Here is a 22,638-nt window from a genome sequence, read left to right as displayed (position 1 = left end):
TCCATTTATTTCATTTGTTCTATTTGTTTTAATCCCAGCTGTAAAAATAAATAGATGTGTTTTTAAAATGTTTTAAATTGAATTTAGCAATTTCCTCCTACTGAATAATTTACTGATTTTGTCACAGCACAAATGCGAATAGATGCAGACGTTAAACCTGAAAAACAGATTAAAAAACACCCCCACCGCTCTTCCTGCCTAACAAACGTCCTCGCCGCAATGGGAAGACTTCACCCTTTTCTCAGGGAAAGGAACACGGTTGAGACTGTTAACGCATGGAACTGAACAACTTTGATAAGTGCCACAGTTTGCAGACTTTTCTTTACAGAAACCAACCAAATGATTTACTTTAAAACTGACTTCTGTAGACTGGCAAATATGTAAACTGAAATGCCGGACTGGCTGTATTTGCAGTACAATGCATGGCCACGTGCGTCACTTCCCACGCTCCCCAACTCTGCTTCCATCCCAGGAGCTGTGCTCTTCCCTTTCAACTGGGGAGTGAATATCCTAAATATCCTAAGATGCTTGCACAGCACCTTGCTAAATGAAGAAAAAAAAAAAGTATTTTCTGCATATAAGTGCAGTCTTTGCTTAATATAGCCATCGTTACATGAAAAAGTACACAGAAGCACTTGAAAAGCTTAGCACTTCTGGGGCAAATTACAAACCATCATATGTTAACTGCATGTTGCACCCATCCTCCAGCTTGAGAAAATACACACATATACCTATAAATATGTACCTATACAAACACACAAATGCCTATTGCATGTTTAAATATGACCTTTGTAAGACAGACATTTGTCTATATGTGAAAAGTGATTGACATTGTTAGAGCAGATGCACAAATCAAGTAAAAAACATATTGTGAATTGCCATATATATCATGTGATATTTGTGGATTAGGGAAGGCTTTTGATCTGCCTGATTTGCAGCTCTGTCCTATAATAGGAAATATAGAAAAAAGAAAAATATTTCTTACACAACTGCTTGCCTTTTCTGCTTCGATTTTTATCATGAGCACCTTAAATTCTCAACGACCATGAACTAAAGGGGTATCTTGGTTTAACAAATTTAGTACTGTATTTTTATTTATTTATTTCTATACATGTGTGTGCATACACACACATGCACACACACAAAGCCTGACTACACAAAGCCTGACTTTCTGAAAAGACTACAGGATTCAGTCACAAATATATATATAGTCACGCGCACACACACATGTATATATACATAGATGTGAAAGATATATAGATATATAAAAGGAAGAAACCATGTATGTTCATTTTTTAGTTGTAGGTAGATAAGAATGTAATTATCTGAAAACAAAGAAAACGGGTAGAATCAGTCCAACAGCCTATGGGAGGTCCAAGTCCTCCAGACTAGGAAACAAGTCCCATAACTAAGCAGGAGTGCAGAGTGCTGTGGACTCAGCCTATTCAGCAGCCAATGAGTGAATCATGAAATACCACTTTCAAATGCCTAATTAAGCCAAGACAGCAGCAATATCCAAAAGCTGAGGACAGAAATGAACAAGTGTGTGATCTGCCCACATTACATTTTACATTACATTCTTGACAGAGATGTACAATCATGCTCCTATTCTGTTGGCTGGACACATTTAAAAAAATCTATCATTAAAAAAAGTCTTCGTATAGGCGCGTGCCATGCAACATGAAAGTTAACACCTTGTCTGTCATATCTATATCAGTTCCTGTGGGGAAAAAATATGATTTGCTATTTAAATAACTGCTGGCAAAGTGTAATTAACAGGATATAATTAGGGAACATACAACTAAAATACTTAAAAATCCATCCAGAGACTTCCTGTTTACGATTATTACCCATTACCATAAGCATGTGTAAAATAACTGGAAAAGGGAAAGTAGCACCCCATCTAGCCAAAGAGCAAACTATACATCATATTTAAACAAAAACTGAAATTTTAAAATAGGACACACATTTTTAAATACAATCATGGCAACTCCAGAAAAGGGGAGTGTGGGCTGGGGGGTTTTGAAATAAACTCTGCTTATTTATTTATATAGCTATCATCACGCTATCTCCAGATGCAGTACCCCAGTTTTAATTAAAGCTGAACTAAAACTTGCATATAAATATCTACTGCAATAACAGAAGGCAAAAAGCAAACATACATACATAGATTTAAGAAAGAAATAAAAGAAGTTTAAAGAATAACTGACCTATATAGAAACACCTAGTTAACACAGGAAGTTTGAATAAATTCTATAAAGCTAGTTTAATTACAGAGAAATTCTTTTGCTTTGGCCTGATTCAACAAAATCTCATAAATAATAAGATGATCCTGGGCTGAACCAAACACCTTGAAAAGGTTACACTCTACCCTGAGCGACTGGGCTATCAACTGCCTTCATCAATTGCTATCACAGCAGTACAGAAATAACTATATAAATGCATAAATATTAAATTCTTAATTGGTTGATGTACTGTCATAGAGGTGCAACTGGTGGATACAGCACCTCTCAAACCCCATCTATTTAAAGAGATGAAAAAGAACAGCATGCAAACAGTAAAAAGAGATAAAGCACTTCAGCAAAAAAATCCTACAGAACTGCAACAGCCATCTTCTAACAAAAAAAGACTCATCAGGAATGAAGGCTAGTGGCCACTGGCCTTAAATTACTGGTTCTGCTACGTGATCATTATTTGCTAAGAGAATTTTTGTACCTTCATAGCTACTATCTAGCTACCCAAAATATGATGATGCAGTGTAGAAAGGAAGTAGGTTTTTGAAGCTAGCTGAAATCCCCACAGAAGCGCATTTGTTCCATGAAGCCATTTGTTGCAAGCACACCCCAATATGACAAATTTATTTGACATGATACAAGGAAATGCCAACAAACTGACATACAAAATACAGAATAATATTGCTTATTTTCTTGCACGGGAGAATCTTGACTGCGCTCCTTTCTCTAACTCTTTCTCTTCTCCTCTCTAGGGATATATTGATGTTACGTGCACGTCACGCACAAATTTGAACTTTGGATTTAAACCTTTGCTTGACTTGCATTTAAATTATGTAAATATCAAGCTCAAGCCCTGTGAAATCCAAAATGCAGTGCATCTCACCCTGGTTCAGGATGGAACAGGCTTGTCTTCTTCCTGTTACACAACTGAAGGGACCAGCATAGGGCTAGTCTACACATTCTCCTAAATTATTACGGGGGTGTCATTCCTGTCTCCAGTTTTCTCTTGTACAGTTTTCACTTCTAAAACTCATAAATATTCATCTGCCAAAGAAGCTGGTGTCAAGCTACTATTCAGACAGGGAAAAAACATCGGTATTTTTTGGAGAGAAGCTGGCTGGAAATGACCAGGAGTATATCTAAGCCATAACTGTGAGAGTAAAAACTTTATCCTTGGCCAGGAGGAGGGATATTAAAAGAATATGTCAACTGTTCCTTCCTGTCACTGCTGCTGGGATAATCACTGGCCTTTTGAACTCATTAGCTTGCAATTAATTGACAAATAGGCAGGATGGCAGGCAAACACCAGTAACCTTGTAGCAACACTTGAAGAGCATTTCCCCTGTATTTGTATAGAATTAGCAGTACTCGTGATGGTTTTCCTACTCACCTGAAGATGAACAACTCAAGCAACCACCACAAATTTGGACACAGATGGTACGATTCAGTTGCTTAAGCACCAGTACCTAGTGCTATTTCTGCTGCTCCAAAGTCCCAATCAGACCTTCAGCTGTCACCGGGGAAAGGTGCAGCTCTCCACTGAAGCCTGTGTCGTGCCCGCCAGACCTGTGCCTGCATCTCGGAGAGCCTACTCGTCTCAAGGGGTGCTAGGTGCTTACGCAGGTAGACACCTAAACGCTCCCCAAATGGCCGTGGCGCTTACTCCATCCCGGGTCCCGGAGGCACCCTGAATGTGCTCCACGGATGCCAACAGCCCTCTGCCTGCACACTGGCTTGCTGGAAAAACAACAAATATCTTGCACGACTGGGTCTATTCCAGTCTTCCCTTTCCAATCCATCGCTGTTCAGCTAGGAAGAATATTTTGTTAGACTCCTGCAGTAGCTGCTCCCATTTTGAAGGGGTGGACCTAGCCACGTGCAAACTCTCTCTACTCTGCCATGAGATTTTGTGCTCAGTCTCAGCAAAATGCTGCACACATTGAATAGCTAACTTCTCTCCCGATAAGCCCGTTTTCCTGGAGAGAAGTCAGTCAATGGTAATTTCTTTCCAGCAGGAGAAAACAAAATTTGCTTTTGCCACTATTATAATGCAACAGAAGTAAAGGTCAACCCAGAAGGCAATCAAATCCCACTTTCGAAATGTGGTCTGGCTGATTATGTATAGAGCATCCCCAATTTCATACAGTATTCATGAAGCGAATACAAGTGCTCTGTGTCATGACAGTTGCTTAAAATGACGTGCGTACCAAACTGTATCTTGGCAGACTAGAGAGATAGGTCTGGTCTACATTTAAGATTTACTAACATACTTATGCCCATATAGGACTTAATTTTTGTAAAGCCCTCAAAAAGATGTAGTTACACTGGCAAAATGAGAGACAGCAAGTGAGACAGCAAAGCAGACAGGCTTTTCGGGGCAACTGATTTAAGCTGGGTCCAAAGAATGCTACCAGAAGGATGCTTTGCTAACATAGCCTGTCTCCTCTCAGAGTGTGTAAATACAAATTATCACTTTCAAGTACAAGGCTAACAAAAATTAATAAGATGACACTCATTCATAAGATGACACACTAAACTGGGATGCTTTCTTCTCCACCTCTATGAATAATATAGGCAACAAAGTCTTATGAGGGGAAAAAAAAAGCCAATTAGCTTGCTATTTTATACATACCCTCAATTCAAGCTCAAAGAAAGAAAGGCAATCCAGAAATTATCATGCAGCAAGAACTTGATCACGGTCAGCAAATAAAGTAAAGGAAAAAATAACCCCCAAAGGAAATAACTGGAAAAGAGGTAATGGGGGGCAGGAGGAAGGAAAGAAGGACAAAAAAACAGACTCTCCAAAACAGCACTGGAGGAGAAAATACTTGGATCTTGCTCACTTTGCGTTAATGGACAAAGTACATGAGATCACATACTTGCATTCCATTTACAAATACAAGAAAAAAAGAATTGCCATGAAAAATTGGGCATTTCAATTTTGTAACAGTCAAAACTCATGATACATCTTAAAAAGGGACCTCTTTCTCTCAAATTGTCAAATGTTTTATCCCCACCTTCTCCAAATGCAGGGAACTTTTGTAAGAATTTTCACCTTTACATTGTTGTACATAATGGGACAAACAATACGTGATGCACAAATAATTCGTACTGCTCTGTGCAAGCTAACAGAAGCAGTGAGATGCTGAATATGTGTTAAATCTACACCTGAAGGCTCCTAATTAAAAATTAAATATTAAAAACTGTAGAGAAGGAAAAAGAAAAAAGGCTTACTTGCCAAACTCATAATAAAATCCAGGAAGCTTCAGAGTTAATTGAATAGCAGAAAGAAACCCTAGACATTTATATTTAACTAAAGATTCTTCTAAGACTCCATTGTAGGTTTCTCGATTTGATGATTAAATAGTTCTGTGAAAAATTGCTGCTGGTATCTTTCATACTTTTATCTCTTCATTCAGAATAGTTATAAAAATGAAAATAGATTATTCAAATTTGGAATCCAAGAACAAATCGTTACTTTGACTCTATGAAATCAAATTACACATAGATATCCTCACATGGCTCTGAGGTGACACAGAATTGGTAAGTGGCAACCCCAAAGCATCAGCACTTGAACTTACAAATAAGTGTGTTACATTTATCAACAATGTTGCCCACTGGGTTCTCAAAAATGCTTCTCCAGAAGCTGTTTTTAATGTATTCATGGAGTACCATGCAAATACTAGATCAGGATTTTCAAATAATTATTTCGTGTCCAATTCTAGAAAGGTTTCAGAATTTAGTTCTAAATTCTAAGAGTGACAAAACAGCTCCACTGCAGCTCAAAAGCACGAAAACTTTTACATGAACTTGGACAAGCTGAAATCTCTAGATTTCATTTTCTGTGAAACTGAGATATGTACTCATACCCCCAACAGTGACAGTGAGATTTAATTAACAAGCGTTACTGAAGAGATCTGAATGCCATTAATGGAAAAACTATACTGGTATTATGCATTATCATAAATATTCAACATCTGCAATCAAAAGAAGACTAGTGTTTACATATATAATAAAGTTTTAATAATTCACTAGCAATATTTCACACAGAGTAATGCTGCCACTTACTCCTGGAAAAGGGAAAAATGTATTCAGAATTTTAAATCCAGAACCTCACAACTGAAAATTAAATGTTCCCTTTTATACAAAAATGGACAGTCCCAATAACAGGTTAGTTTCCCAAGCGATACTGACTCTGCACAGTGCAGGTCATGGTTTCATTCTCCTCCAACACTCAGGCAAACTGGTCACGGGCATAATGCAGGAGCTGAACTGTCTGGGCTCTAGGTGTCCTTTTTCTGCTTCTCCAGGTTAACTCCAACCTCAAAAAAGTCTTTTGGCTGCTCTTGTCTAAAAGAGCACAGTCAATACACATTTTCAAGGACCAAACATCCCATGGCTGCTGTCCAAAACCAAGGCCATTTCAGAGTGAAATTCTCAGCAGTGAGCCCACTGAAAAGATGCTTCTGTTGTCAGGAGTTTTCTTCAAGAGACTTGGGAAGCCTGAATTAGTCTACTTTATAGTGGAAGTGACTTGCGATAAGACAGAAACCTAACTATCTGTATCTCAAGTAATGCGATATAGGGTTATCTGTCCATTGGAGATTAAAGGATTTGGGATAAACATCTGTGAGTGTTACTTCATCATATATATTTTTTTTAATCTGCAAGCAGACTGAACTAAACCAGTGCCAAAAGACATGTAGGTGCTCAAACAAGCAAAACGCCAGGAGAAATTGTACAGTTATTGACTGCTGTAAACAATTTGATTTCACAAATACTCTTCCAGGGGAAATACCAGACCAAGCAGTAAAGAACTGAGTTAGACAAAAAAATCCGACTCTTTCCCATCCAGACAGATACCTTCAGAGGCAGAGAACAATTTGGCTGTGGATCTGGATCTCCAGATGGACAGTGGTTGCAAGGAATGCTGCTTCTGTATCTGTAGTTTCATTAGCTTGTTTGTCTATTCCCCTGGAAAATCATTTTAGATTCAGAAGTGCTTTATCTTCTTTCAACAAGTGTCTTTCGCTTTCTACAATTACTAGACAAAAGACTGGTCAGACACACAAAAGTCAGGTTTTCAATTGCGCAGCTGTCTGGCTCAGCGTTGCAACTGAGAACACAGAAAAGGGAGCCCTAAAACACAGGAAAAATCCCAGCTGCCCATCACAACAGACTCATCCAGTCTGCCACAGGGAGAGTGAAGAGGGAGAGCCCCATCATCTCATGTCATGCTGAAAAGGTATCACCTGCTGAAGTAGAGTCCAGCTGAACAAATACTATTGAAAGGCAGTAACCTAACCCTCTTCATAATAGCAGTGCTCTAGGAACCTGATTGGAATTTGAACATTTGCATTGATTTTTTTAAGTTGAAGGTACGGTGATCACTCTGTATGAACATAAGTAAAGGATTACCTTTTAAAGGATTATGTTTTAAACAAAGAAAAATTTGGTACACTGCAAACTGACTCAAATCAGAAGAAACAGATTAATGCAACAGGATTATCAGGCAAGGCTTCTCTGTACTTTAATGACCAGATACCTAGCTGAGAAACAGGAACAGTTTTATTTAAATATCTCAGTGCAGTTGTGAAGCACCTTTTCATGTGACGATCCCCTGCTCATCGCTCACAAATAATAGCTGCTTATTCAGTTAGGGTTGTTAAAACAAAAGCCTTCACTTCTTATCCTCAGTCTCACAAGCAACAGCAATCTTCTCTCTTTTCACAGAGCCCTTTCCTTTACCCTTGCATATGTAAGCTCTGATCTTCAGGTCCTTTTAACTCTAGCCAGTAAGAAAGATTAGTAGCTGCCTGTACTGCTACTACATTGTGACATTTCCAGAACTGAGCTCTTCCACTTCCCTCTGGGAGGCAGAGTAACAGAAAACTGAAATCTAAAACTGCATGATTTTTTCCTGAATTGTTAGCACTCATGTAAGCGCCTATGGCCACAGCACTACAAAAAACTAAATAGCACCAATCTGCTTAAAAAACCAGCATACATATCTTTTCAAACAATACTCACTATTTGCACTTCTTCCTCTCTGTCTTACTAGCAGATATGCTGCTAACATCTCCCGCATGCACAAAAGATTTCTATTGAAATCTAACTTCATTCTTCTCACAAACAGAATGGGGGTAAATAACCCAGTTAAGAAAAAAAAAAGAACTTGCAGACAAAAGCCTCATTAATTGACTAAAATGAGTTTTTACCTTGTTTTAATTTTTTAACATATAATTTTAAAAAACAATTTATTTAACAGGTGTTCAAGGTTCCCTCAAAGTAACTTAAATAAAAATCCTAATTACTTAAAAGCAATATAAGATAACACTGTTCAGTTTGTCGATGTTTTCCGGCAGCCCCCTACACAGATTAAGAGTAATCTAAACCAGAGGGAACGGTGGATTCAAGAAGAACAGTCACAAACCCTGTGTCCTGACTGTACAGAAACATTGTGGACTTAGGTGATTTTTCCCATCTAGTAATTTTACATTTCCATCTTTTGAACTCATCACATATTGTTTTACAAACAACTAAGCTCTACATTTCCTCAGCATATATTTTGCATATGTTTAAGAGTAAAGGCAGTATTAAGCAAAGACATACCTCCTCCACCTCCAAGAAGGCTGGAATTAGCTGTAAGAAGAACAAAAGGAGAATGATTAGCACTGAGCTCCCTAAACATACATGGAACCAAAAAACAGAAGAAATATGACCTAAGATTTTCCATTGTTTTTGTTTCAATCACTTTGTTACTCTGCACTTAACCAAAAACACTTAGTGCAAACACAGTCGTCTTATTTAAATAAATTATAATCATAGTATTTACCTTTACGCCATTTTGCAATATCTTTGAATCTATATGTCAATAAATAAAACAGTAATTACAAAAGCTTTATGCATGAAATTGCAATCTTGAATTTATAGTTCTATAAACCATATTTCTTTTTGATTAACAAACAAAGTAAAACCATCCTTCATCTTAGAGAAACTTAAACAGACTTTGATGCAACTTATGATTAGCTCTCCTCATTTTCTGTGACAGGGGACCTCTGAGAATGACGATGAGCCCATTGAAAACAAAGGGAGTTTTATCATTGTTTTCAATTAAGTTAGGATTTCGCCTAGTATGCTTGACTGCTTCTGTAACACAACTACCCAGCTATCTATGTCAGAAACAGATAAATCATTTATGGAAAGCAATTTTCAAAGTATGGTGATCCAAGATGGTCACTTAAGTTAAGCTAGTACAATCAGAGTCATGCCAAACATTTTCCTTTCACAGTTGAGGCCAAAGCAGAAGAAAAGCCTAAGCTTCTAAACCTGCCTCGAGTGAAGCAGTCACCCTCCAGCCATATGGGAAACAAATGTCCTCCATACAATAATGCAGATGAAAAACCCAAAGCAACAGGAAGAGGGGTGGACACTGGTACTTCTCATGGCTTGCTGATTAGTAAGGAGAAGCAAGACAGCAAACCACTCCCTGCCCCAGTACAAAGGCAGACGCCAAGATACACAGAATAAATTTTTTCCAGTATCCAAACAGTGGCTCTAGACTATTTAAAATGCAGTGCTTTTTAAAGGAATAAATATGCTCTTGCACATCCAGCATGACTGACAATATTTCTCAAAAAACAAAGTAAACCACAAACTACCTGAAGTTATCCATCCTAGGACTAGCAGTTCCTTCTCTCATTGAATGAGTGCATCATTCAGGCCAAACCTAGAGGGATGTTCTCATACATCTTTCTGATCAAAGCCTGGATCTAGTTCCTTGGAAGATCAGATGGAGAAAGACTGGGCAAATCTTTGTTTCTAAAACTAATTGCCAACTCAGCCTTTGTAGCCATTTTCAAAGAACTGTCCTTTTCGGAGATACAGAAAGGTTGGTGCAAGAGGCACAGACACAAACTGGAAAACTGAAAAAGAGACTAGCACAATCGTCCACACTTGAGCAGCACATTCACTCAACGCGACAGCTGAGCCGGTCTGACACAGCCTTCTGCTGACAAAACGGGAAGGCTCCCACCTCCCTTCTCCTTCTGTCACTCATCCCTGGCAAGTGACATCCTCCCTTTTTTGTTCTCGAGATTCCTCCTTCAGATTCAGCTCAGTAAATCAGCTGAAAACTATGCACTATTTTTCTTGAGTCAGTTTTCTGACACTTTACTGAGGTAAACTAGCTCATGAAGGGATGCACAAGTTGCAGACGAGTGTGACTAGGAAAGAGAAGACGAGGACAGCACAGATAGTGCGACACCTCTCTTTTGGCAATGCAAACTGTTAGATTAGCTCAAGATCCTCAATTAACTTCACTTTCACACATTTACACCCCATGAATCAATTATTTTGCTAACATATCACCAGCACAGCTACTTTATAATACTGCATAGCAAGAAGGAGGGAACAAATACTGCCATACATAAATTGCCTTTGAAAAGATGCAATAGTAGTAATGAATATGTGGGCAGACATACTGCAAAGAGTGTCACTGAACTTCAATTTCTATGTATTTAGCTGCTCTTGCCCTCACTGAAATTCAGTATTAAAGACCGACGCAAACTAAGAATGACCAGATATTTTTACAGCAGCTGCCAAACTACTCCTTTAACTGGTAACATCACCTTCTCTGCAGTAAAATGAGTACGTCCGAGATAAAAATCAACATACTTCAGATCAGAAGAAAATAAAAATAACAATGTTATCTAATGCCATGGACCTGCAACTCAAGATTATTCTTTTTGGCATGGTAGGATGAACCTACAATTTCCATTCTTGTTTTTGAATGAGTCAAATTCTAGGATTTCAAATATTACTTTTGAGAGATACATCTAAGGTCTGCTAAATTTCACTGTTAGAAAAGTTTCCACTGCTGAAAAAACATTTTTTCTGACACCCAGCCAACATTCCCATTGTAAACTCTCATTTGCTGGCTTCTCAGAGAATTATGTTTCTCTCATTAAGTTTTTCTGACAACGTTCATCTTTCCAATACCTGTTAATAATGTGTAGTACAAGTCAGCATCACACAGTTCTCTATAGAAACAGCAACAACATCTCAAAAAGATTTTTGGCTGCAGTACATCTATTAAAGCTATTGGAAATGCAGTAATAATTTATAGGTGCTTTTTTTTTTAAGCATTATCCTTACATACTAGAAGAAATATCAAACTATTTTCCTACGATGCCAGGAAAGGCCATGACTGAATTATATTTGCAATATCCTTTCCAGAAAGATAATGTGTCACTCAAAAAACAAGAACTTCTATTTCCCGATTTTTCAGGTTGTACTCAAAAGGTTCACTGAAATATACCTCTCTCACTTTTGGGAAAGCCTTATCATTAAAGTACTAACTTGCCACTTTGCACCTTAAGGACACCCTTCCCCAGACAGAGCACTCAACACTACAGTTTTCACCTTCCACTGTGAGGGACAGACAGTTAATCTGGACTCAGAGAGCAGGCTGGCACAGCCACACGGCTGTAATTGCACCACATTATGTAGGAGCAAACATGGCCTCTCTTCTCAGTCCCCAGTGCTAGTCCACACTCGAATTTCATCCATCAGTGCTCCCAAAATGCTAGCAAAACACCTTGAAATGAGCTCGTGCTCTGGAGGTTCAACTATGGTTGGACTATGTAGGTAGGACCAACCAGCCATGGCACTCTCCAAAACTTGATGCAGTCCACATTGCCGTCCAGGTTGCACCGTTACCCTGCATGCATGCACAACTCCTCCACCTAAATCAAGGCATGTCCAGTCTTAAGTAGCACACACAACAACATTTGTAGACAACTAGTAAATCCATCTCGGCCAACCTCTTGTCCTTATTTCTCTATTCCAGATTCTGAAGTCATATGAAATTTGGGGGAAAAAAAGAGGAAGACTATTCTGTTATCAAGGCAAGGAACAGTGAAAGAAAACGAATAAGCATGAGAGTGGTTCCAGAGAAATGTGAAGTAAAGACTTCTTGTACCTCATTTCATTCCCCACGATACCCTTTCAAGCCGACCCATGCAACCTTCCTACAATTGTGTCCTTAAAAATTGTGGTCTACAACAGATTCCTGAACATTAACTCTGAAAAACCAGTCAAAATACAGACTTTGAAATACAATTTTAATATGTACTCACTTAAACTAAGAGGAGTCATGACACAAAATGGTCAGGCAGCCACGACTACGCACCTTCCTGGTTAGACTGTGAAACACTACACGTTGGTAAGGCTTCATCCAAAACACCTCACTTAGCTGCCGCAGTTGCTTGCAAGAGGCGGCAGAGGTGAGAGCTCATCTAACTTTAAATATGTGCACCTGAGCCAATTAACATAGGCTTCAATGAGAAAAACAGACACATTTTTGGAGCAATTCCCATGGTGTATTTTGAATACTGGCTTCGGGATGAGACAAATTGCAGCTCAGGAGACCCTACACATCTCCAGCACTGTAAAAGGAGTCTCGACCTCGAGATTTGGAGAGGCAAATCTCACCCTCCCGCACTCTGCCTCAGCATGGAGAACAGATGCATTAGAAGCATTAGAGGTAAACAGCATTTCTACAAAGTTCAGGCTCATCTCTAAGGAAAACACTGTGCCCATTCATTGAGCATAATGATTTGGCCCTTAATGAGATGTTTATGAGCCTAGATTCACCCAGAAATGGCCAGACTTCACTTGACTCAGCACCTCAAAGGACTAGATTTTTTATTTAAAATATATTTATCTATGTATTTAACATAGAGGAGAAGCAGCACCAGCATAGCGCTACTAAACAACCTCCGTGAGTGCTGGTCTCTTCCACCCAGCAAACTCACCCCTGGCTCTAAGAAACCCAATTCCTTCCAGAACGCTTCGGGGGGTGCAGGAGGCTCAGGAGGCAAGAATTCAGGCTAAGCTTAGTTTCCCATTACGAAATACCAGCACTGAAATCTCAAGTTACGAAAATGTACAGATTTGAATAATGAGTATACCAGTATATTTGACAAATAAGAACTAGAAATGAATGTTTTACATTTTGGCCTTCTTAATAAGTTAAGTCATATGGCTCCCAATACTTTTTGACTGAATACACAGACCAGAAATTCTGGCCCAAGTCCTGACTTTTTCTTCAGCGTTCTCTTTACAACAATGTCCTTGCCAAAAAGTAAGATTATTTGAAATCTGGTGGAAAGCAAATGACTGCTGAACAAGTTCACCTCAAATGAAACTGAAAATCTTCCTGCCCTACAACCCACAGGGCATAAAAAGTGAAAAAAGGACATTGCTTACATGGATGTTTACAGAGATAAAAAATGTTTTTTTTCTGCTGTCAATTCTGTTGAATTTAAAAAAATAAAAATGAAGCCAATACCATATTTCTGTGATGTCTCTGGAGATAACAGGCTTTTAGCTTTGTTAACAACATAGCTGAATAACTCTGGTTACTTTTAGTTGGCATATATTCATCTGACAACATTTTAAAAACGTAAATTCTTCTGGGAGCATGTCTTTGTCAAGTATTAATGGCACTAGTAACTTAAATCGACATCTATGTCATGCAGCCATGCATCTGTCAGTATAATAAAAATATACTTTCAAAAGATTACTTGATATTGTCTGACTTTGGCAGCAGATGTTTGAGCTTATTTTTATGTAAAAAGATTAAATATTTTTGTCAATACTTTCTAATTGTGAAATTTATTCAAGACGACATCTTTATAACCGGCAATGTTGTAAGAAGTAAGGCATGCTATTGCCTCAGACACCATTTTTACTCATCAATAAAACATCGTAACAGGCAGCTTGTGAACAGAGTCCCATTAATTTATGGCACAGGAAGCTCCATTTCTCCGCGTGGCTTGTGAGACGCCCTTACCTGTCACTGCATTTTCTTTGATCTGCTCTCAAGAAAGCAGCGAGGACAAAGGGGAAAATGCGAGCGAGCCACCATACCCGGTACGTTCAACCGTTTCTGCACAAGACGAGTTCGGGTGCTTTGCGGTAAAAAGTTTAAAGCTTTAGGCTTAAAGATCATGAAGTAATTTCAAAGTATATATAGTAAAAAAAACACCACAGCTACATACACTGTAGTACAGTATAATCACTGCTGTAATTAGCTTCATTTGAAGAATTTCCTTGCATGCAAAGTCACTACAGTCAGACTTTCTACCTTCCCACAATCTTCTGCCGGCCGCCGGCCCACGGCCCTGCCACCAGCGCTGCCGGCCACCAGCCCGCAGCCTCGCAGCTCTGCGGCAGCGACGGTCTCCCCGACTCCTTCTATGGTTGGTAAAAGGACCAGTTTCAGGCTCTCTGTCTGAAAAGACAAGATGCCTAGCAGCACAACCTGATGGCTCCAAACAACTTGTTTCCCTGAAGTTGCCATCGTCTGTGGCAGTAAAATGGGATGTAAATGAAAGGAACCAGCATTTTCAGTGCCTTACTTTTTTCCTCGGATACTGAAAGTGCATACTGCAAATTCGTTCTGGTTTAAAGATTAATAAAAATCTCACGGGAAGCTTTGTGCAGTTTAAAGTATAGGTTTTATACCTCAACCTAATAAGAATGGCTTTGCCGTTCATTCAGGTTATACAGTCTATGCTGTTCTACTCCTTGCTCTCACAAATTCTCTATAGAGACCAAATTGTTTTAACTAAGTTTTGTCATCTTTGCAAATGAAGTAGTCATTATCTCCAATTTCAAGCTTCTAAAGGCCACTTCGTAGGTAAATTAAGTATTAAAAAAAAAAAAAAAAAAAAAAAAGTATACTAATAAGACTTTTGGAGTTGGGTCTGACAAGGAAATTGCAGCATTCTGAATTCAATACAGAAACAATAGCTGCCGTAACTTCCCAGGTTTTTTCTTCCTCTAATACATTACCAACTCCATTTATAATAAGCTTTTATGCAAGAAAACTATTTTTAAAAGATATATATTATACCCATTAAGTTTAATCAGTCATATAGAAAATATCTCTGAAATCTGATACCAAGAGCTAAAAAGAGAAAGAAAAACCATAACCCAATGTAGGCATTGAACAGAGACACGACAGTAGTCGCCTGTATCAGTACACTGTGAAAACAGTAGCCAAACAAGCACACATAGCTCTTGATCGCAAGTATACCTTCAAAGTAGAAGGAACAAAATGACAGGTTTTTACCTTATAATGAAATACACTGATTGCTCTAATGCAGAGTGAAAGTAAATTAACAGAAATTTAAATTGTTTAACACATGTTAACCAAGAAAAACACTAGAGGAAAGCACTTGGCACAGATTATATTCTAAAAATTTCCAAATAAATTTCCATACACACTGAAGTATAAGCTCCATCCAAAAAAGGAGCCTAAGCTTTACAGTAGCCTGAGAATTCATGTTGCCATAATTGCTTCTTGGTGGGAAAGTCAACCATAGCAAAGAACGTAACTTAAAAGAACACCCAAAAAGCAGATGAACTTTTTTTTTTAAGAATAACATTCACCAGGAGATGTTGGAATCTTCAGTGCCAAACACAACTCAGCAAAACATTTTCAGGTGAAACCCTGAAAAACAGGAGTTCCATCCTTTATATCAATAACACGGTCTGACTTTCAGCTAGACAAAAACACTTATTCCTAATCAATGAAAAGAAAGAGATAGAAAAGAAAAAGGCTTCCCACTCCCACTTGTGAAGGACAGTTAGAAGAACATGTTTTATGAGGCTGATCTCATCCTTGGAAGGGAGAAGATGACAGACTTGTTGAATCAGAAGCTGTAATTTGAAAGGGAGGGAACTAGGAAAGGGCTAAAACTAGCTGGTAAGTACAGATTCATATATCATCACATTTTGTGTGAACTCCATTGTAGAAAGCACACTGTTTTCATGTTCCTCTCATTCTTTATAGCAAACAGGAGAAATGCACAAAGCAGGAATAATTTCATTCTAAAACACGGGTTGAGAAATTGTAACATAAACTACCAGATGCTAAAAAGAAGACTATGAATTAAAACTTCATCTATTTTGTGTGTCAATTTGTGGTTTGCTCAACCACTTAAAGTCGCCTTCTAGATCATCAAGTTATTTTAAAACATAGCTGTGATGAAATGTAAAGCAAAAGCAACTACTTCAGGGCAGAATAGTCAGAAAAAAAAATTCAGGTCTACTACAGCCAATTCTTCATCTCATAATTTGGACCATTTGCGTGGTTTCTAAATGTAATGTTAAAGGAAATCAAGTGCTACAGTATATAATTAACCCTTTTGTGTAAAGTTATCATCAATACTTAAAAGCCTACACAAAACAGAGTAAGAGGTAGTCCTAAGTTCTACTTGCACAATGACAAAAGCAGTTCTGTTAGGAATTTTTTCAAAATAATTAGTGAAATTTGAACAATTCATACATTTTTCCAATATTCCAAAAGTATTAGAACATATTATCTGGAGTATAGATAAATTAGAGTGAAGTTCTTTGTGCTTACATTGCTTTGGTCTTTTCAAAATTACAGGCACCCCTGGACCTCCAAAAGCCTGCATGTACACAAGAACACCACTCTGTGAGTCTATTTAGTTAGTTAGTCATTTAACGTTAGTCCAGTTATTAAGGAATTAAAAACTACAAGACTTCATTCCAATTTCCTTTGTTAGGAAATAGTCATATAAAATTCAATTCCCAGAAGTAAAATAATTCCTGTGTTGTCTGTCTGATTGCTGAAGTTTGAAGAAAGCAACAACCATCTTACAAAAATCAAAAAGAAATCAGAAGGTAATAGAAAGTAAGATATTTCAGCGCTGAAGTATTAATATTCAAAATTCGGGTTTCGAAACAATAAAAGACCGTAGCTCATTATGAAATCAAAGCCCACTGCTAAAAAGAAGATCCCTGGGGCCTTGCCCTGACAGCAGCTCAGAACATTTTTCCTGAGGGCACCTCGCAGTGAACGGCAGCCTGCGGGACGGGCACACCCCATGGCACTGCCATTTTCCTCCAAGGCATTCGAGGCAAGGCCAAGCCTAGCTACAGCTCTAGGGTTGACATCAGTCAGTGCACTTCAGAGAAAAATTACTGAGTGCCTTCACTGTTGTTTTCTTCTTAGGGAATTAGCACGTGTGAACAATATTAAGTTAAAAACAGAAAACAAAAAAGCACCTCATTCCCTACCCAAACAGCCCTCGCACTTTTTCCAGCTATGCAGACAAGACTTTACTTGTAAATTTTGCCGCAAAGTTAGAGGAAGGCAAGGTGTTACTTCACTGCTTTTGCAAGAGCAGCCTGGAAGGAAGATTTTGACAATGAATTATAAGCTCCTGCAAGCAACTAGCGCAGACATGCAAGATTTGAAGAGCCTGCAAGTTAAGCAGTGAAGTAAGGTCTACTTGAAAATACATCCAGCTGAGCAAATGTAACATTCTCTGCATATGAACATGATATATAACCTCTCTAATGACCATTTCTTTATATAGCCTGCAATTAGAAGCAGCTCCCACTGTGGTCAGTGTGAGCCAGATTACAGGAGACACACAGAATCTATTTTGCTTTATCTTTTTGATTTTAAGCATAGGCCTAAACTATTGCTATAGAGCTAAATATTTTTGTAACAGTAACAGTCATATGTTGCTTTACAAAGAAAAGGAAAACTTAATAAACTTGATATTTCAATTAAACCAGGAATAATAAGCTACAAGAAAATATGGACTATATATCTTAACACAGTCCATAAGAATATTGTCCTAAAATCTATCTGTATATTATTGTCAAATATACTACTCATGCTTTATTTGAACCAAATATTTCAAACAGCTAAAGCTAAAAAGATCTTGAGAAGACCATAAAAGATATTAGGATAAAGTGTAGCCGTCAACTTACTGAACCAGAGATATAAGACATTGCCCCTTTTATGATAAAAGTAAGTCTGCTTAGTGAGAAAGAGATTGATGAGCCTCTCCATTTCACTGTTTCTGGAACACACAATCCATGATATGTCTTAAAATTGAAAAACATAATCCAAAGTTTGAAAAAATACAGAAAAAAACCCCAATACTGTTACTTTACCATTTTCACATGCCCTGAAAACTTAAAAAACTCCTCTCTTCAGGAACTTTAAAGAAAAGAGAGATCACAAGTAATCAAAATGATGTGAAGGCCTGTAGATATTTTCAAAGGCGTGACAGAGCCAAGAGCCTAGATGAAATCAGTAGGGATGACAGGATTTCAGATTGTGTGGGACAATTCTTCTTTCCTGTCAGGTTGTTGGGGGGTTTCTAATCTTTCCTAGCTGCAGCTATGCAGAGTTCACGAGGTATCTCAACACTTGTCACAAGGTTGGAGCCATACCACCTAGCTCCTTGCCTAGCAGTTACAGCCCTGCACGTTATTTTGCTGAGTACCAGGTGTTTATCTGCTCCTTGGCTACCCCCACGTCTGCGTGAGAAGTAAGGTAAAGAGTCAGACAGTCTTGTTATACTCTCAATTTAGCTTCTTAAAACTACGAGTACAGGCGCTTCTTAATTACGAAGAAGATTAAAGCTATTATCAAAAAAAAATTGCAGTAAATAGGCACTTTTGTTATAAGAGCATATATTCAAGCAGGTACTACCTGGCAGAAACAGTATTAAGGCTTTGATGAAAAATTTACCCAGGTTAGACTGGAGAAGACTCTTTCCTTTTCTCTGAAGCACGCCAGGATGGTAGACTGACTGCACTGCCACATGCTAATAATGCCGTGCAGAAAAAGAAATATTCAGCTGACAGCAGCAAACCAGTAACTTTATCACCTATGCACTGAAGAGTCATCCCTAAAATTTCCCATACTTGCTTTCTGCTAATTCCACTAGTGAAATTTTTATATGGTTGCCAATATCAACCAGTACTCACGCTACCATCTCATGCAGCACTACTTCCAGTTAGACAACATACTTGAACTCTCCAGAACAGATGCATATTTTGGATGCAAATCAGAAGACCACATTTAGAAGACTAATTTTCTTAAACAGTCAACACAGATAGGTAGGCACTGTCAGGTGGTGATGCAGAACATCTGTTACATGAACCCAAGACAGATGATATGAATTCACCCCTTTGTGGCAAAGATGCCTGTGGTTAATTTACAGCCATCATCACAAGTAATCCCACCACAAAACCTTTTCGCTATGCCCACTACCTAAAACCGCAAGAACTGCTTGCACTTGCTGTTTTTGCTAACACTTTCTTTCACTGCCTCTACTAGCAGCTTGCCCGTTGTCTCAAGAGCAGTGCCACCACGTAAAAGAAATGTGAACAACATTTACCCTCTGCCTGTGCTACAACTCAGTACCAAGCTTTTTTGTTCGACATACCACCTAGTTGCTGGGGGTAATTCTGACTGAACACTTCAACATAAGCACTGCAGTATCCTCATCAGAGGACAAGACAGAGGAAACAAAACCAAAAAAAAAAAAAAAAAAAACACCCTACAAACAACTTCTGCAAACTAGACTGAAGAATTTCAAATATTTTCCTAAACGTTGGAAACCTGAGTAATCATTCCAAAATATGCTGCTCCTTTTTTTCTAGTATTATTTTTAAGTGTTTATCAAACAAGCACTTGCATAGTTTTGTTTTTACTAATCTTTTTGTAAGGCAAAAAGACAGACAAACAAACTTAGTACAAAAGACACACTTGGAGGAGTATGTCTGGTCTAAGCTTGGTCATCTTTCTCCCTTGTGCTGCATCATATACAACCCAACTACCTAGAGCAACTTTCAAAAACAAAGATACACAATACATTTTTATTTTAACAATTAATTGTCCTTTCTATGTATTGGGTAAATTCAACAGCTTAAAAAACTTCAAGCTTTTCTGGGGACCTTTTGCATCCAGGTCCATTAATATGTACCGACAATGATTTATTCCAAATCCAAGAAACAAAAACAGGGATACTATAATCTAACTGCTGCATAGCAAACACTTTATTTCATTATTCTAATGCTAACATAATTTTGAGTCAGCTTGAGTACTTTTGAAAAATGTACTGAGAAAATAAAAGCTGAGTGAGGCCCAATACAACCTTTGCTTATATGAATACAGTGCCCAGTAATACGAAATGATATTGCAGGCATCTTACACTGCGTGTGAACACAGCTGTAAGGCAGGTAAAGCATGTTTTTATAGTTGCTCAGAGAAGAGGGTGATGAATCATCTTTCCAGCTCCATATAAAATGACTTCTCTAGTGGCAATTACTAGAGACAGGCCCCAGAACACCAGTCACATGCCCTAATCCTCAATGAGAAAGAAATTAAATGACAATTTTAAAAAGCCTATATCGAACATGGAAAATTCTATTTTCTCTTGGAAAACAGCTACAACAGTCTCATATTCTATAACCACATCAGTGAGGAAACGGGCCAGTGGATAGTTAGAGCAGAACTACATCTTATGCCCCTTTTCTGAAGCGTCAGGTAGACAGAGAAGAACACCAAACATCTTTTCCGACTCTTATATCCATGATAAATTTGCATTTCAGTTAATGCATGTCACAGATATTAAATACATAGTATAAGCTTATGTTCCTGATTTGTAGGAAGAGTTGTCCCCTTAATTTATCTCCTTAATAATCCTTTGACCTAGGAATATCACTCCTACTGATACATATAAATGACAGAAACGGTCCAAAAATTTTGCCAGCATTTATTATGGGAAGGAAAAAATCTATTACACTGACTGGAATAAATAACTTTGCAGGAGTACAGCTCTTTACTTCTCCTGAAATCTCAGGCAGTCTTCCCTTTATATTTCAAACAAATTAAATCTACTGCAATTAATGATTATAGCTTTTCCTTCAATCAGCCCATATTCCTCTAGGAAATTAACTTAGCTATTAAAAGCCTAAAGGCTGGAAAGGAACCTAGTTAGATGAGTTTCACCTCCCCTATATTGCCTGTGTAATCAAATGCAGTTTCCCCACCAGTTTAATTCTAATCAGTTTAATTACTGAAAATTACAACAAAAAAAAAAACCTTACTTCTCACACCAGAACAAAGAAGAAATGCTTCTTGCGGTAGTGCAAGAATACTGGGTAGCAACAGTTTGATCCTGCACCTGAGGAAGTGACTGCAAATAAAATCAAATTCAAAGATTCTTATGACAACAGCTATTCGAACGAAGAGGTGGAAAGGGCAAGCCACAAGTCAAAAATAAAACTCAGGGCTATCTACAAGGTGTGAAATTGGGGGAGGGTTTATTACTTCAGTATTGCAAAATTGTGATTATATTGGTCCTGTCCAGCTCTACTGCTGACCTAAAACTGTATTTCCTACTCAGCGCTTTGGTCAAACGCTTGCTATATGGAGCATGGGAAAAGTAGAACGTGCACTGCCCAGAATGTCTTAATTCTGTCTTTCTTACCAAAAGAAAGAAGCCATAAAACTCAGGTGCAGCAGAGCTCTCCATGCAAGCAGAGAGGAAAACTAGGCTAGGAGCCTAGTCATCCTTCTTGTCGGATCTCTAAACCAGAAGTATTCCAGCCGTCCACATGGAGAAAGGAACCGAAGGAAAATACGGAGATAAACATCTCAAGGGTAAGAAAACTCCTTAGCAGAACACAAATTGAAGAACGATACCAGAACATCAACAGATCCTAACAAAGAAGTCCTGAATTGAGATAAAAAGGAGAAAATCTCTAAAACAGAAAAGGACTGAAAGAAAAAGCATAACCTGCTAATGGAAATGCCCTCTTTCATACTGTATAAAAATACTGAGATGAAAAGTCTCCTGAACAATTCTGTTACATTAAATACATATTTACACATACACTCATATATATGCATATCAGTAAGTATGCATGTGAATGTTTTCCTCCACTTGATTTTCACAGTCAGAGCATTTCTTAGTTTTATAAAACTCCCTCTTTAAAAAGTGATTTTTTCATTATGTTTTTCTTATCTCTTGCCACAAGGAAACTTATATGCTGATCAGAAAAATGCAACAGTATATAAATTTATTTCTTTAAATTTATTTCTTAAAAAAATCTATTCTTTCATTACATCTTATTTTAAATATTTTCTCTTTTTGACCAAAATGGCTTTAGGATATACATAGTAATTTTAAGGATCTAAATCAAGTCCACCTTAAATCTTCTCTGTCAAGATGACTAATCCCTGTAATCTCATTCAAAAAGGCTAGTTTACAATCTACTAATACTCCAAAGTCATCTGATCTGTACAAGAAAGTGGTAGGATCAGTTTGAGGACTATTACTGGAAGATGTTCTGGTCACTACAGAAAGTGGGAAACCAAATGCCATAAAACAGAGCAACAGAGACAATCCATCACTTAAAAGGCTAAAAATACTAGAAAAAAATAATTTTCTTTCTGCTGAATTCGCCAGTCATCCAGCTTTGTATTTTATAATATATCCGGTGGAAAAGAGAAATTCTGGTATAATGCAAACAAGAAGTGTCCTCCAAAATG

At 37.9% G+C, this 22,638-nt stretch overlaps 1 protein-coding gene across 4 annotated transcripts in view; it reads right to left on the bottom strand.

The window, feature by feature from the left end:
• Window positions 1-22,638, bottom strand: part of MACROD2 (mono-ADP ribosylhydrolase 2) — an 858,592-nt gene that overhangs the window by 644,211 nt on the left and 191,743 nt on the right. For all 4 annotated transcript variants that reach the window (XM_064510050.1, XM_064510049.1, XM_064510053.1 and 1 more), the window contains exon 4: window positions 8,847-8,876. In XM_064510050.1, coding sequence (XP_064366120.1) covers window positions 8,847-8,876 — 30 coding nt within the window. The remainder of the gene's footprint in view (window positions 1-8,846; window positions 8,877-22,638) is intronic.

This window comes from Dromaius novaehollandiae, chromosome 3 (genome assembly GCF_036370855.1).
Source record: "Dromaius novaehollandiae isolate bDroNov1 chromosome 3, bDroNov1.hap1, whole genome shotgun sequence".
NCBI classification, from domain to species: Eukaryota; Metazoa; Chordata; class Aves; order Casuariiformes; family Dromaiidae; genus Dromaius; species Dromaius novaehollandiae.
This window is presented reverse-complemented; position numbering and strand designations above follow the sequence as displayed.